The sequence below is a fragment of the Ostrinia furnacalis genome, unplaced genomic scaffold, assembly GCF_004193835.3.
Source record: "Ostrinia furnacalis isolate ACB-3 unplaced genomic scaffold, ASM419383v2 OfSCF7334, whole genome shotgun sequence".
NCBI classification, from domain to species: Eukaryota; Metazoa; Arthropoda; class Insecta; order Lepidoptera; family Crambidae; genus Ostrinia; species Ostrinia furnacalis.
In genome coordinates, this window is record NW_021137573.1 from 62073 (window position 1) to 75022 (window position 12950).

General features: G+C 34.6%; 3 protein-coding genes across 3 annotated transcripts; all 3 read left to right on the plus strand.

Moving 5' to 3' along the window:
• The first annotated feature begins 769 nt into the window (after positions 1–769).
• On the plus strand, positions 770–12942 carry LOC114363907 (Rieske iron-sulfur protein). The gene is made up of 4 exons (XM_028319799.1): positions 770–1089; positions 1178–1321; positions 10657–10834; positions 12580–12942. The coding sequence occupies exons 1-4, from the start codon at positions 885–887 to the stop codon at positions 12863–12865; spliced, it is 813 nt and encodes a 270-aa protein (XP_028175600.1). The 5' UTR covers positions 770–884; the 3' UTR covers positions 12866–12942.
• LOC114363906 (UDP-GlcNAc:betaGal beta-1,3-N-acetylglucosaminyltransferase-like protein 1) lies at positions 3546–4653 on the plus strand. Its single transcript, XM_028319798.1, has one exon. It carries the CDS (start codon positions 3608–3610, stop codon positions 4646–4648), a length of 1041 nt encoding a protein of 346 aa, XP_028175599.1. The 5' UTR covers positions 3546–3607; the 3' UTR covers positions 4649–4653.
• Positions 5388–8511, plus strand: LOC114363910 (hsp70-Hsp90 organizing protein 3). The gene is made up of 5 exons (XM_028319803.1): positions 5388–5755; positions 5886–6039; positions 6117–6217; positions 6625–6748; positions 6992–8511. Exons 1-5 carry the CDS (start codon positions 5510–5512, stop codon positions 7087–7089), a joined length of 723 nt encoding a protein of 240 aa, XP_028175604.1. The 5' UTR covers positions 5388–5509; the 3' UTR covers positions 7090–8511.
• Positions 12943–12950: the final 8 nt, after the last annotated feature.

Here is a 12950-nt window from a genome sequence, read left to right on the forward strand (position 1 = left end):
TGTTGATGAAAACGTCAAACTGACTGACTGACTTGTCAGACACGTCCGACATGCATGCACATCATGCATTACAAATCGTAAATTGAATTTCTTAAAAAAATATAATTTTAAAAACATGTAATTTTCAAATACCTTTTCATTTTAAAATAAATAAATGATTTTATTTTTTTTATATTACTCTATTCCATTTTTGTTTACGTGTAACGGAACGTTAAAGTAAATCGATTATTGCCAGTTAAAAAAAAATTAAAACTGCGAAGGCAAAAGCCTGGATCAAGCAACGAGAGTTATGAAGACAAGCCAATATTACACGCTAACAAGCATCCTTTTAATTTAAAAAGTTCTACTCATGCGTGCATCAACATGATACATACTGCATTCCCCAAATTTGAAACAAATCCAATGAGACGTTTTGTCTTTATTTTCACTACGTATTGTAAATTTTGTGTTAGAGTGCTCTTATAGTTTAAAACTTCAGTTGTATAATAAAGGTAAATTTTAGTACATGAATTTTCAAGACTTAAAGACTCTCTACTTATGATCTGGAATCGTTAATATTTTTCACACGTTAACAAAAAAGTTTATTGAAATAAATCGAGACAAGAAAAGCCACAGAAGAGTGAAACGTAGTTCCCAATTTATAAAATTTGTTTCATGATTTTTATTGAAGCATTACTTAAGTTTCATTATCAAATCTTGAGAAAATCTAAGTTTATGACAGATTATGGGGTAATCGGTAAATGTTATTACCCTGTGGGGAAATTTGATTTTTAAGCTTGCAACATAAAATTTGACGTTTCACGTCAAGGTTTTACGTAAATCTGGCTGGATCCAGCCCTTTTGAAGATAAAAGTTTAAATAAAACGCATTAAAAAGCTTCCAAAATGACTTCAGTTGTACGGGCTGGACACTTAGCTCCCTATTTCAAAGCGTCGTCACCAGTGGTTTCAAATGGGCTTAAAATTGCGGCGGCGGTGCACACTCCTGCCGATAAGTTGGTTGTCAAGCCCCTACCAAAAACCTCGACGGTACAGACATTGCACGGGGCTCTCCCAATCCAAGGCTTGAAGGTCAAAGCCGGAACCAAAGGTAAGTGTAGGGTAGTGGGTCATGATGTTAATTGCGTGTAATTTTGTGATGGTGGAAAATGAAGTTACATAACACATGTCAATTTCAGTGCCAGTTCAGGTGCGATTCGCACACAGTGACATTGCCGTGCCAGACTTCTCGGCGTACCGTCGCAAGGAGAACCAGGACCCGAGGGTGAAGGCCGAGGAACATGTCGATGGACGCCAATCTTTCACCTATCTCATCGCTGGAGGTTAGTTTTGGATACAATACAAATATATACATGTATTACTAGATCGGTTGGAACAAAACAATGATTGAAACTCAGAAGACAAAACTTGACTGTTTTACACTGTTAAGCCACCTTATGCAATACAAACATCTTGCTTATAAATATGTGACTCATTATGTGTAGGGTGAGGGAGGCAACAGTGACTCACTTTTTTTTCGAAGCTTAATAAAAATAGATATCGCTTTAATATTGGCCTAAAATTTGCTCACATTTTAGATACACTATTGAACTGTAACTGAGCACTCATGATTCTACATTATTTACTACTTATGTCAAAGTAGGAACCTAAAACAAAAAAATGATAATTGAGCCACTGTGGACTACTAGGTGTACACACTGACTCACTACCGTGGTACACAGTATTAACGTGGTACGGCAGTATTTATATGAAAAGAAAATGCCCATTCCGCGTAGTTTTTTATTAGAAATAATAACAAAACTGCACAAGCTATTCTTATTATAATCAACAATTCAACACGACTCTTAGTACTTTTATTGCTACCTATAAGATCTTAATTCATCTCAATCTCTTCGTTATTTATTTCTTCCCTATTTTTTTGTCGGTTTTTTTCCGAGACATTCTGTAAATAAAAAACAAAATTCGATTTAAAGTTATAAAAATATTGAATTCGTATAAAGTATTAAAATTGAGTCACTGTGTACTTCTACGCCATTTTGTAAATATTTGATCAAAAAAACCAAGATGTAAAACAAATTAGTCAAAATTCGGATTAAAGACAATTGATACAAGACCTACTATCCGATAAATATAACGGCTATTACCTATAGCAACAAACAAAGATATGAAAACAATCGAAACTCACCTTAGAATGTAATTTAGTGGGCGCGAAAACAAAAAACATTCCCTCACCCTTCCGCACGGCACTTGACCGGCGAGCAAACTGGTTTAAACGTGTTCGGGTACCAAGACCTTTGAATCGGTAAAAGAGACAAATATATATTCCTATGCCTTCAGGTCGAAACATGACTGAGCCACTGTAGCCGACCGAGTCACTGTTGCCTCCTTGACNACCTCTCGTGATGGAACTCGACGACACAGTTTCGTTATGAGACATTGTCACAATTAAGTTGAATAAATTGTTACAAATGAAAAGATACGGCCTTCAGAAACTAGGCTTTATTCAACTTAATAAATGAGCTACATTTCTGTTAATTAAGATCAAGATATTTTCCACAAAGATGTCACTTGTATCATTCTTAAAGTACCATAGACAATTTGCAACAGAGGAGGTTCATATCAGTAACTAATGTATCGACCTATCTTTAATAGGATTCCAAGTTAAATGAGTCATACAATACGCATCAAACTATAATTTTCTTCAATGAGTCTTACCTCTAACTTTTTTGGGACTGTCGAACACGTATTCAATCCTGCCATTAACAGTTTGTCCAGCGTAATAAGTGTTCAGTTGATTATCGAGATATATATTAGCTTCCTTGATACCCATTGTATTTGTTCAAAAAGCCAATAGTTTAAATCACAAAACACTCAATTCCGAAACTCAAACTGAGAAATGACGAGACGAGGACGACGTGAACGCGAAGAGGCAGAAACAGAAAGAAATGTGACAGATGTGTTGTGACAGTGACAAAACTGACAGCTGAAAGATAGTGAGGTAACAAGCAACTGTGTTAATCACCCTTTTCACCCTTATTGATGCTCGAAGCGGAGAGGAGAGGAGATTTGAATAACACATTGGAGACCTTGGCCCCGCGCAACTAGTGAAGAAGCGCCAATGTATTGGAGACGTTAAAAATTACCGCAATGCACATATAGATGACCCACGCTGAACTGTCCCGCCAAACTCAATGACAGGGGGGCGCTACCATCGTTCAACTATATGGTTTCCAACATGGCAAAAATCTGAACCAGCGATCCGGTATTGACGGTGGCGCCCCACTGTCAATGTCATCGACAGGACAGTCCAGTATTTTGGAACTATATAAGCTTATCAGCGAGATGATTTTATTTTTAAAAAATTCAGTGACGAATACACTCTTTATAAGTATACCACTCCTTTACACCCTGATAAAGTCTTAATAATAACCGTAGCATTAAATAAATGATTCATAATGAAATTACATAATCTTTGGATGTTTCATGCGGGGCATAGACTAGCGAGCGAGCAATGTCAGTCAATTTGACATTGCTTTTTTGCTTTTGTTTGTTGCACTTTTTTCAAAAATGTCCTAAAAATAAAGTTGTGCATTTAAATTGTAAATAAAATGACTGATATATCCATAATAATACCACTCTATAATGGTGTAAAATGGATAAATAACTGCATGAAATCAATAGCATCACAAACCATTATTAGCACGGACATAAAACTTGAAATAGTTGTCTACAATGACGGCAGTATTGACGATTCTGCTAAGTTATTAACGAAATGGCAAGAGCACTTCAGTAAATGTGGCGTGGATTTAATTATAACGGGATCACCAATTTCAAAAGGTGTTGGTGCGGCTAAAAATGGCGCTGTTAAGAAAAGTTGTGGTTCTTTTTTATGCTTCCAAGACATTGATGACATAATGCATCAAGACAGAATAATGTTACAATGGAATTATGCTAATTATCATCGTAACACCTTAGTTGGTAGTAGAGTTTGTAGAACTCCAATAAATTCCACACCACGGTTTGTTCGTTGGGCTAATAGTCTAACTCCAGCACAGTTAAAACTTCAAATTTATATGTCTAACGGACCAACTTTACTTATGCCCACTTGGTTTTGCCATAAATCTGTATATGACCGAGTTGGGGGGTTTAATGAATCTGGATTAGGAACACCTGAAGATCTTATTTTCTTTTACAACCATGTAGATCTAGGTGGTGATTTGCATAGAATTGATGAAGAATTAGTTATTTATACATATCATGAGCTTTCTGCAACATTTTCAGTAAAACGAGAACTAATATGGCAAATCCAATTAGAAAGACTGCAGATTCATGTATTCCCAAAGTGGTCAAACTTTATAGTATGGAATGCTGGAAAGTCTGGAAGAAAGCTAGTTAGAGCTTTATCACCAGAAAACTTGGAGAAAGTAACTGCATTTTGTGATGTTGATGTTAAAAAAATTGGCCGCACTATTGAATTATATTGTCAAAAAAAAAGAATTATAATTAAAAAAATACCTGTGATACATTTTAGAGATGCCAAGCCTCCATTGGTTATATGTGTTAAATTGGATCTTACTAAAGGTCAGTTTGAAAGCAATCTCAAATCATTGAATCTCAAGGAAGGGGAAGATTATATTTTATTTAGCTAATAAACTTATAAAATTTATTTAGCTAATAAACTTATAAAATAAGTATGCTAACTATGTTAAGAATTATTTACAAACTCATGAAAAATTATAACTTATTACCTAATTTATTTAAGAAATAAATGTATTCTAACTCATTGTTTGTTGTCTGTTTACTTGGAAAGCTATAAAATGAAGTTAAAGTAGGCAATAGAAAGAAAACTATAATATAGATCTTCATAAAGAGTACAAAAAAAAAACTTTGGGTAGGTACATCATAACATTGAGCAATAAATAATCACTTCCTCCAAAATAGGAATAAAATCCATAATTATAGGAGGAACACATTTGAATACCTACATAAAGAAAGTTTTGTAATGAGGTGGAACCTAAATACTGTATTGATCATTATCATTAGAAAAGACCGGGAATCGAATTCAGGACCTTTGTGGAATGTAAAGTCCAACCAAGTCCACCAACTAACCATGTAAATCATATAAGAAGACCCAAAGGACAAGGGTAACGGGAATGGTGTGTTCTTACTTCTACGGGTTATTATTTAATAATGGCTTATTATAGCATTGATTAGGAGCGTATTATTTAGGATGGATGGTGGTCTCGTAGTTCGTTAGCATAGAGTTGGTTAATAACTCTATGTAGCAAGCAGAAATAGCCCATCAAAATCGATTTTGCATAGTTTCGGACACTAAACCAGTAATTTCGGAACGCAGTGCACAGTGTGGCAGTTTTGACAACAACTGTCAACTTGACATACATTCACTGCCAAAAATTACTTAGCATCAAAAAAACACTTTAAAATAATTAGATGAATCAATTGCCGTAATATTTAATGCTATTAAGAAGTGCTCAGGCTTAATTTAAAATATGGATGACTCTAAGAAAACTCCCCAAGTGGGAAGTGCAGAAGAACTCAAGAATAAAGGCAATGAATGTGTGAAAGATGGTAAATTCATTGAAGCGGTTTTACATTATACTCAAGCAATTAAAATGGACCCAAGTAACTACGTGTTGTACAGCAATAGATCCTTTGCTTTCTTGAAAATAGACCAGCATTATCTTTCCCTCCAGGATGCAAATGAAACTGTTAGACTACAACCTCAATGGGCCAAGGTAATTAAAAAGATAAATGTGTTTCATACTAAATATATTCTACCAAGCAGCAAAGATGAATAGTGAACCAAATAATCATTCTACAACAGTTCCTTATGCATAAACTAATTTCGGATCTTTGTATTTCTAGGGGTATTTTCGCCGTGCAGAAGTAGAGTTAGCAAGTGGTCTACATGACGAAGCTATAATATCATACACTAGGGCATTACAGCTTGACCCACAGAACCCCAAGCTTATTGAATCCATAAAAAGCATTACTGATATGCAGAACAAGAGAATGAAGAGTAAGTTAGTAAATTACGAAGTTTTCAATGTTTTGTGTAGTTATGACAAAAATGTGACTTTACTTCATTTATTTCAGGCAATCAGAATACAATTTGGATATCCACATGCTTGGGTCTAGTTATAGGAATACTGTTGGTTATACTTGATTATACCCTGACATCAAACCCAACCCTAACGGTTAGTGGATTTAGTTATCATACAGTTGAAAAAATCAAAATTAGATCATGAAGTTTCACCAAAACTCATCCCAACTATTAATAATATTATAAATGCGAAAGTAACTCTGTCTGTCTGTCTGTCTGTTACGCTTTCCCGCTTAAACCTCGCAACCGATTTTGATGAAATTTGGCATAGAGATAGTTTGAGTCCCGGGAAAGAACATAGGATAGTTTTTATCCCGGTTTTTGAAACAGGGACGCGCGCGATAAAGTTTTTCTGTGACAGACAAAATTCCACGCAGGCGAAGCCGCGGGCGGAAAGCTAGTGTTTTTATAAAGAGGAATAAACTGAAACTTATCCAGCTTTACAATATTTGAAATATTTATGATATTGGTTAAATTTTTAATGAAATCAATTACTTTCAGCACCCATTTAGTATGGTCGCCTTTTCAATAGCTCTGGCTGGGATTGGATATGCTGCGGGTAAAACAGCCACCCTGATGAGCAGCTGGAATGCTGGCAAATCTTTGCAGCCACCAGAAGATTTAGGTAAAAAAAAAATACCTGACCTACCTATATTTAGAATTCATTACAGCTAGTATTCTATGTAAAAACTCCAATTAGAATTTTGTGTCAGGTAGGCTGTACTTATTCAGGCCCATTACTTGGATCTTAAATCCTTTTTGTCTGTATGTATTATCTGAATCTCATAAAAATTACTCTAACAAAAAGTGAACTCTCCCATCCTTTCTCTCATTTTTTATACTAAAAGATTTTGTATTTTATTTTCAGGTTTCACTGACAACTCCAAAGAAGAAACAATACCTGAGAAAAAAACCAAATACAGCAAGGCCCAAGCACGCCAAAGGTATAAGCAAGGAAAGCTTTAGTCATAAAAAATGTTTTTCTTTTGTAATTTAATGATGTTTGGTCTGGGTAGCTTAAGGAATTGAATTACATATATTATTGACTTTGTTAGATTTTTATATAGGGTAAGATTTAAGGCACTGGTTACCAGGAATCACCATTGATGTGACAGTAAAATATAAACACGATTTAATTACTTGCTATCCATAATCCTTGATTGGCTACTTTAGTCTTCCAAATTTTCGCGCGCGTTTCAAAACCCGAGGAGCTTAGCGCGGAGTGTGATGTTAGGCGTAGTTACATTACAATTATAGATCTGAGCGCGTCCCGCATAATGTGAATTAGCGTCAACAACTTTTTCTATATTGGCATTGTATGCCGGTCATGTTGTCACTGAGTTAGAAGCCTTTGCATGAATGTTTAAGTACATGGGAACCAGATCCGCCAAGCTCCCGTATATGTGAACGTAGCCTTATAATCTACATCAGCTCTAGTCTATATCTTGAGGTTTTTTTTGTATATTTAGTTTTCTTATAATTTTAGAACTCCATAATAAATGTTCTCTTATTTTCACTTTTGTTTTATAAATCTCATTCTGTTTATATTGTTTGCCCTTTACTAACATTCCTTATTTAGATAGAATAGACTGAGAAAAAGAAACATTTTACCCTGGGTTATAAATACTACAATATTTCAATTGCTACTTTTATTATAAGACAAGGATAAGATTCACGTGTGACAGAATCATCTCAACTTATACCTTTGTCGCGAATGTTCGTAGCGGGTATCGAACTAATCTCCTTAACAAGCATTTATTGAACTGTTCGTTGTTATACGATCATATCGAACTAGCAGGAATACTCGGTCGGTCTTAAGGCATAGTTATGTAGCCTTTACAAATAAATGTAAAGTAAGTAACTCACAAAAAGTTACATTTTTTATAAGTAACAAAAATTTTGTAATACCTACCTAGTGTAATAGGATTTTAATAAGCTTAACTTCACTTTACAATTTGTCCCTTGCATCCTGTATATAAAACCTAATATGTGTGCCCTGCTACCAATCGTCGTAAGTCACATAAGTCTGTGTTCATTGTTAAGTAAACTTTTTTCATAGAACCTTGTTTGTGTACACCTTATTGATGTTTGAAATTAATGTGTTCAGTCAGTTACAATATGATTTCAAAATGGTAGGAAAGTTAAAGGACTCGCGTACGCGTACGATACAAATGCGTCATATCCTTCACGGGGCAAACTAAAATAAAATGTTCTATGGATGAGATGGGAGTGCATCTAGTTAGAGATTAATCGGGTGTTTACACAGTGTACTTATATTTTTACGTTATTTTATCGCCAGTGTTGTTAACTTAATTTAAGATGCGGTAATTGGAGTGGATTTATATTAATTTACTTTATGTATGTACAACTTTGCATTTATAATAAATTCGAGTTATCAGAATAAAAGTTTATTAAAACAAAATATTTCATCTTATTTGTTTTAATTATAAACAATATACCAATCGGAATCTTTTACCTAAATAAAATATAGGTAGATAAATAAAAATATAAATGAAAGGGGAAATACTTTATTGATCCTAGTGTAAAATGTATTTCGAAAATTGCATCAATACAATATTATATCTTCTGAATAAAACTCTTGGTCGCCTGATACCTTATATACTTAACGTAAATCTGTATGGAGGACAAAAATAATCTGTACAACAATGGGGTACCTACCTAACATTAAACAAATAGGTAAGATAATGGGTTGAAAATGTACAGTTTGGTAAGAGTTTTCCAAGCCACCAAGTATTTTTTACATTCAAATGCAACCATTATTTATTTTGCAAATGTCAAGTCACAATAAAATATATTTATTTTAGTTACTGTACGATGACGTCACATAAGGACGGCCATAGACGAGCAACTTGAAGCATTGATTATGTCCCACTTATTTAAATATTATGTGCACGAGATCGCTTGAGCAAAACAGTTTGTAGAAAGGCAAAAACATAGTGCAGAGTAGCAATCGCAAGACACCAATTGTTCTCGACTACTACCTTTTTCTACTACTCAGACGCGTAAATTTAAAATTAACATTACAACTGCAATTATAGATTATTAAGAGCGTTGTAGCAAAAAGTTGACGTTCGAATTTTAGGTTTTTATTGCTTGACGTCGCGTAGTGAGTGCGCAAACTGCATTTATCTGTACGATTTCAACGCTGCGTCGACTAAACGATCTTAATCCGTAGTTGTATCGTACCTAAGAGAGTACATCATACATAATAATAAAGAAATAATGTATAATTTACCTATTTGATTTTTTCTCAGATCAGACTTTTAGCAAAATCAAGTTACGTAATTAATGTATTTTTTACACTAGTAAATCCCGCGACAAGTTTTTAATCTTTAAATTGAGTAAAGTAATAAGTTGATGGGTTTGAAAGAATTTATGTTTTATTTTATTCTTTTTACAGCATCAAAAGCTTGTTTATGAAAAATATTTACTATTTAAATTTTACTTTTGATTTTTTAGTTTTTATGATACGGGATGGAAAAATTAAAATTTATTCTGATTTTATGACGTTTCCGCACATAACTGGATAGGTTAAATAAATAGAATGAAATGTATGAAAACGAGCGTGCCATTTTTTAAACGTTATCTATAATATCTGTGTCCATCAAAGAGCTCGTAACTAAACATCGTAAGCCATTCTGTAAATAAAAAACAAAATTCGATTTAAAGTTATAAAAATATTGAATTCGTATAAAGTATTAAAATTGAGTCACTGTGTACTTCTACGCCATTTTGTAAATATTTGATCAAAAAAACCAAGATGTAAAACAAATTAGTCAAAATTCGGATTAAAGACAATTGATACAAGACCTACTATCCGATAAATATAACGGCTATTACCTATAGCAACAAACAAAGATATGAAAACAATCGAAACTCACCTTAGAATGTAATTTAGTGGGCGCGAAAACAAAAAACATTCCCTCACCCTTCCGCACGGCACTTGACCGGCGAGCAAACTGGTTTAAACGTGTTCGGGTACCAAGACCTTTGAATCGGTAAAAGAGACAAATATATATTCCTATGCCTTCAGGTCGAAACATGACTGAGCCACTGTAGCCGACCGAGTCACTGTTGCCTCCTTGACCCTAATGTAATTAGTTAAATTGTTCCAAGTAGGAAAGGTTATTGAAGACAATTAATGTATTTTACTCATTACCTTATCATCCTATATTTCACTTTAATTGCATGCTATGGTAGAACTACATAATGTAGCTCAAGTTCCAGGCTAGTGCATTTTAAACTAAACAAAATCATAGTCAATATTAGACACACTTCTAAAACATGTATGTAGAGCAAGTCATCAAAATAGTTTAATAATTATTTATTAGGTATTATATTCATAAAAATCCCATCATTATGTCGAAAATTACTTTATTTTTGTTGTTTGTACAAATATAATATTATTACACCAAAGCATTTAGTTTAGTATCTTGGCTTAATTAATATATTCAGTCTGTATATTAAAATTCAACCGAAACAATGTAATAATAAGCTGTTTCTTCCTTTCAGCTGGCAGCGTTGCCGGAGCATATGCCGCTAAGTCTGTGGTCACACAGTTCGTATCGTCCATGTCTGCCGCCGCTGACGTCTTGGCCTTAGCCAAGATCGAAGTCAAGTTGTCTGATATCCCTGAGGGCAAGTCTGTCACCTTCAAGTGGCGAGGCAAGCCCCTGTTCATCCGTCACAGGTCAGTTTTAGTTTTATCATTCATTGTGAATCAATGAAAGCATAATTGTGAAGAAAGATAGCATAATAATTTAAAGATGTTGCTTTTTTTTTTAATTATACTTGTAAAAACTGTGATGCTACAGTATGGAGTGGAAAATTTTAAAGACAGATTTTGCGACATAAAAAAAAATTGCGACGTAATGACGTGACGGGGAATACGATATGATTTGGTTGTACTGCATTGTTGTGTCACACATTTCGCTGAAATTGTCTTCTAATTACCTCTTTTTCATAGGCAACCCACATACAGGGTGTTACTTTGCATTCTTGCCATATTTACAGAGGTTACTATATTACTGATACTGAACACAAATCCGTAAAAAAATAATGCCCGAAAAAATTTTTTTTTAATCTTGAGTATTTTATTTTATCGACAATCTGTTAAACACACCACTAATTATCGTAACACATGCACATCACTTGTTGTACTTTTGTTTGACTTTTTTACTTTTTATTGTATTTTTAAATATCTATTGCAATCTATTGTCTTTAAAATGTTTTTTTGACACTTGTAAAAAACTGAGAAATCCATCAAACACAAATCACGTTATAAATAATACAAAAATGACTGAAGTGTATTCAAACAACGAATAATTTAATCAAAATGGTGCTTGGAGTGTCTGCAAGACGTCTTAGACGAAATGCTTGATGACGTACCCTTAGCGTTACACCAAATGCTCTACTACCAGCAGGATGGTGCTCCCCCACAATAAGGACGTCAAGTGCGCGAATAATACGTTTGGTGAACAGTGGATTGGACGAGGGGTCCAGTAGCTTGGCCACCACGATCCTCGGACCTGACACCAATGGATTTTTGGAGTGACTTGAAACGACTGGTATGCGCAGAAGAGATAAACAGTGTAAACGCGTTACATGAAAGGATTGTTTTAGTGAAACTGTGATACAAAACGTTTATGTGTTGCGAAAACTAAAGCGAAAAACCTACGCTTCGCCGTGCTAGACTGTGCCTTCATCAGAACGGAGGACACTGAACACTTGCTTCGCAGTACGTAAACTTTGTAAGTAGGAACTTATGAATAAATAATTAATTGTGAATAAGGTGATTTCATTTCATATTTAATTTATTAATTTGTAAAAATAGGGTACAATGTTGTAAATTAATTGAAACCCTATTAATTATTACGTATTTTTGACGGTCTTAAGCCCGTAAAGTAGAAAGGAAAATCTGAAATGAACTGAAGAGTATTTTAAAATAGTTATTATGACTGGATAAAAAGGCTGGTACCCAAAGCCATAAAATTAAGAACTAGGCCACGCCCACTAGGTTTATTCCACTTGCACCTGTAGAACGTGCGAGACAAAATTGGTTTATTCCAATTTGTACTGAAAAACCAAATTTACTAAAATCTTTGTGTACTTTCTTTATGGGAGTCTCTTGTTTATCTTAAATAATAGGTATTGTTACCTACTTTTATCTCTGTGAATATGGCAAGAATGCAAAGTAACACGGTGTATTTGTTGAGTGACAATATTGAGAAGCTTATTGATCCATTAATAATTGTCCCTTGGTAAGCTACATAAAGAGTTGTAACAAGTCCAGCTATTCAATATTTGGCTTGAAGCCTAAAATGTTATTGTGAATGATGTCCAAATAACAGTAATTTTTTTTTATTTTTTTTTTTATGCTAGACAATATTCTTATTAATATTCTACTTCTCTAATACCGCATCCCTATCATTACAGGACAGCCGAAGAAATCGCGACCGAGAAGGCGGTGCCAATAGAGACCCTGCGCGACCCCCAGAGCGACGACCAGCGTACCCAGGACCCCAAGTTCTTGGTAGTCATCGGAGTCTGCACCCACTTGGGCTGCGTGCCTGTAGCCAACTCGGGTGACTTTGGCGGGTACTATTGTCCCTGCCACGGCTCGCATTATGACGCCTCAGGCCGCATCCGCAAAGGACCCGCCCCACTTAACCTCGAAGTACCCCCCCACACTTTCACCAACGACTTACTCATCGTAGGTTGAATATTATTTTGTTTAGACAATTTATTTATTAAGCATACTGTATAGTGATCAATCAATAAATGTGATTCGATTGTTAAGGGGTTTT

Bases quoted from the DNA above. Each gene is read 5' to 3' on its own strand.
- LOC114363906 (XM_028319798.1), top strand. From the start codon at position 3,608: ATGACTGATATATCCATAATAATACCACTCTATAATGGTGTAAAATGG.
- LOC114363907 (XM_028319799.1), top strand. From the start codon at position 885: ATGACTTCAGTTGTACGGGCTGGACACTTAGCTCCCTATTTCAAAGCG. The intron at 1,090-1,177 runs GTAAGTGTAGGG...TGTCAATTTCAG, and splicing joins GGTCAAAGCCGGAACCAAAG to TGCCAGTTCAGGTGCGATTC. The intron at 1,322-10,656 runs GTTAGTTTTGGA...TCTTCCTTTCAG, and splicing joins CACCTATCTCATCGCTGGAG to CTGGCAGCGTTGCCGGAGCA.
- LOC114363910 (XM_028319803.1), top strand. From the start codon at position 5,510: ATGGATGACTCTAAGAAAACTCCCCAAGTGGGAAGTGCAGAAGAACTC. The intron at 6,040-6,116 runs GTAAGTTAGTAA...CATTTATTTCAG, and splicing joins GCAGAACAAGAGAATGAAGA to GCAATCAGAATACAATTTGG. The intron at 6,749-6,991 runs GTAAAAAAAAAA...TTTTATTTTCAG, and splicing joins GCAGCCACCAGAAGATTTAG to GTTTCACTGACAACTCCAAA.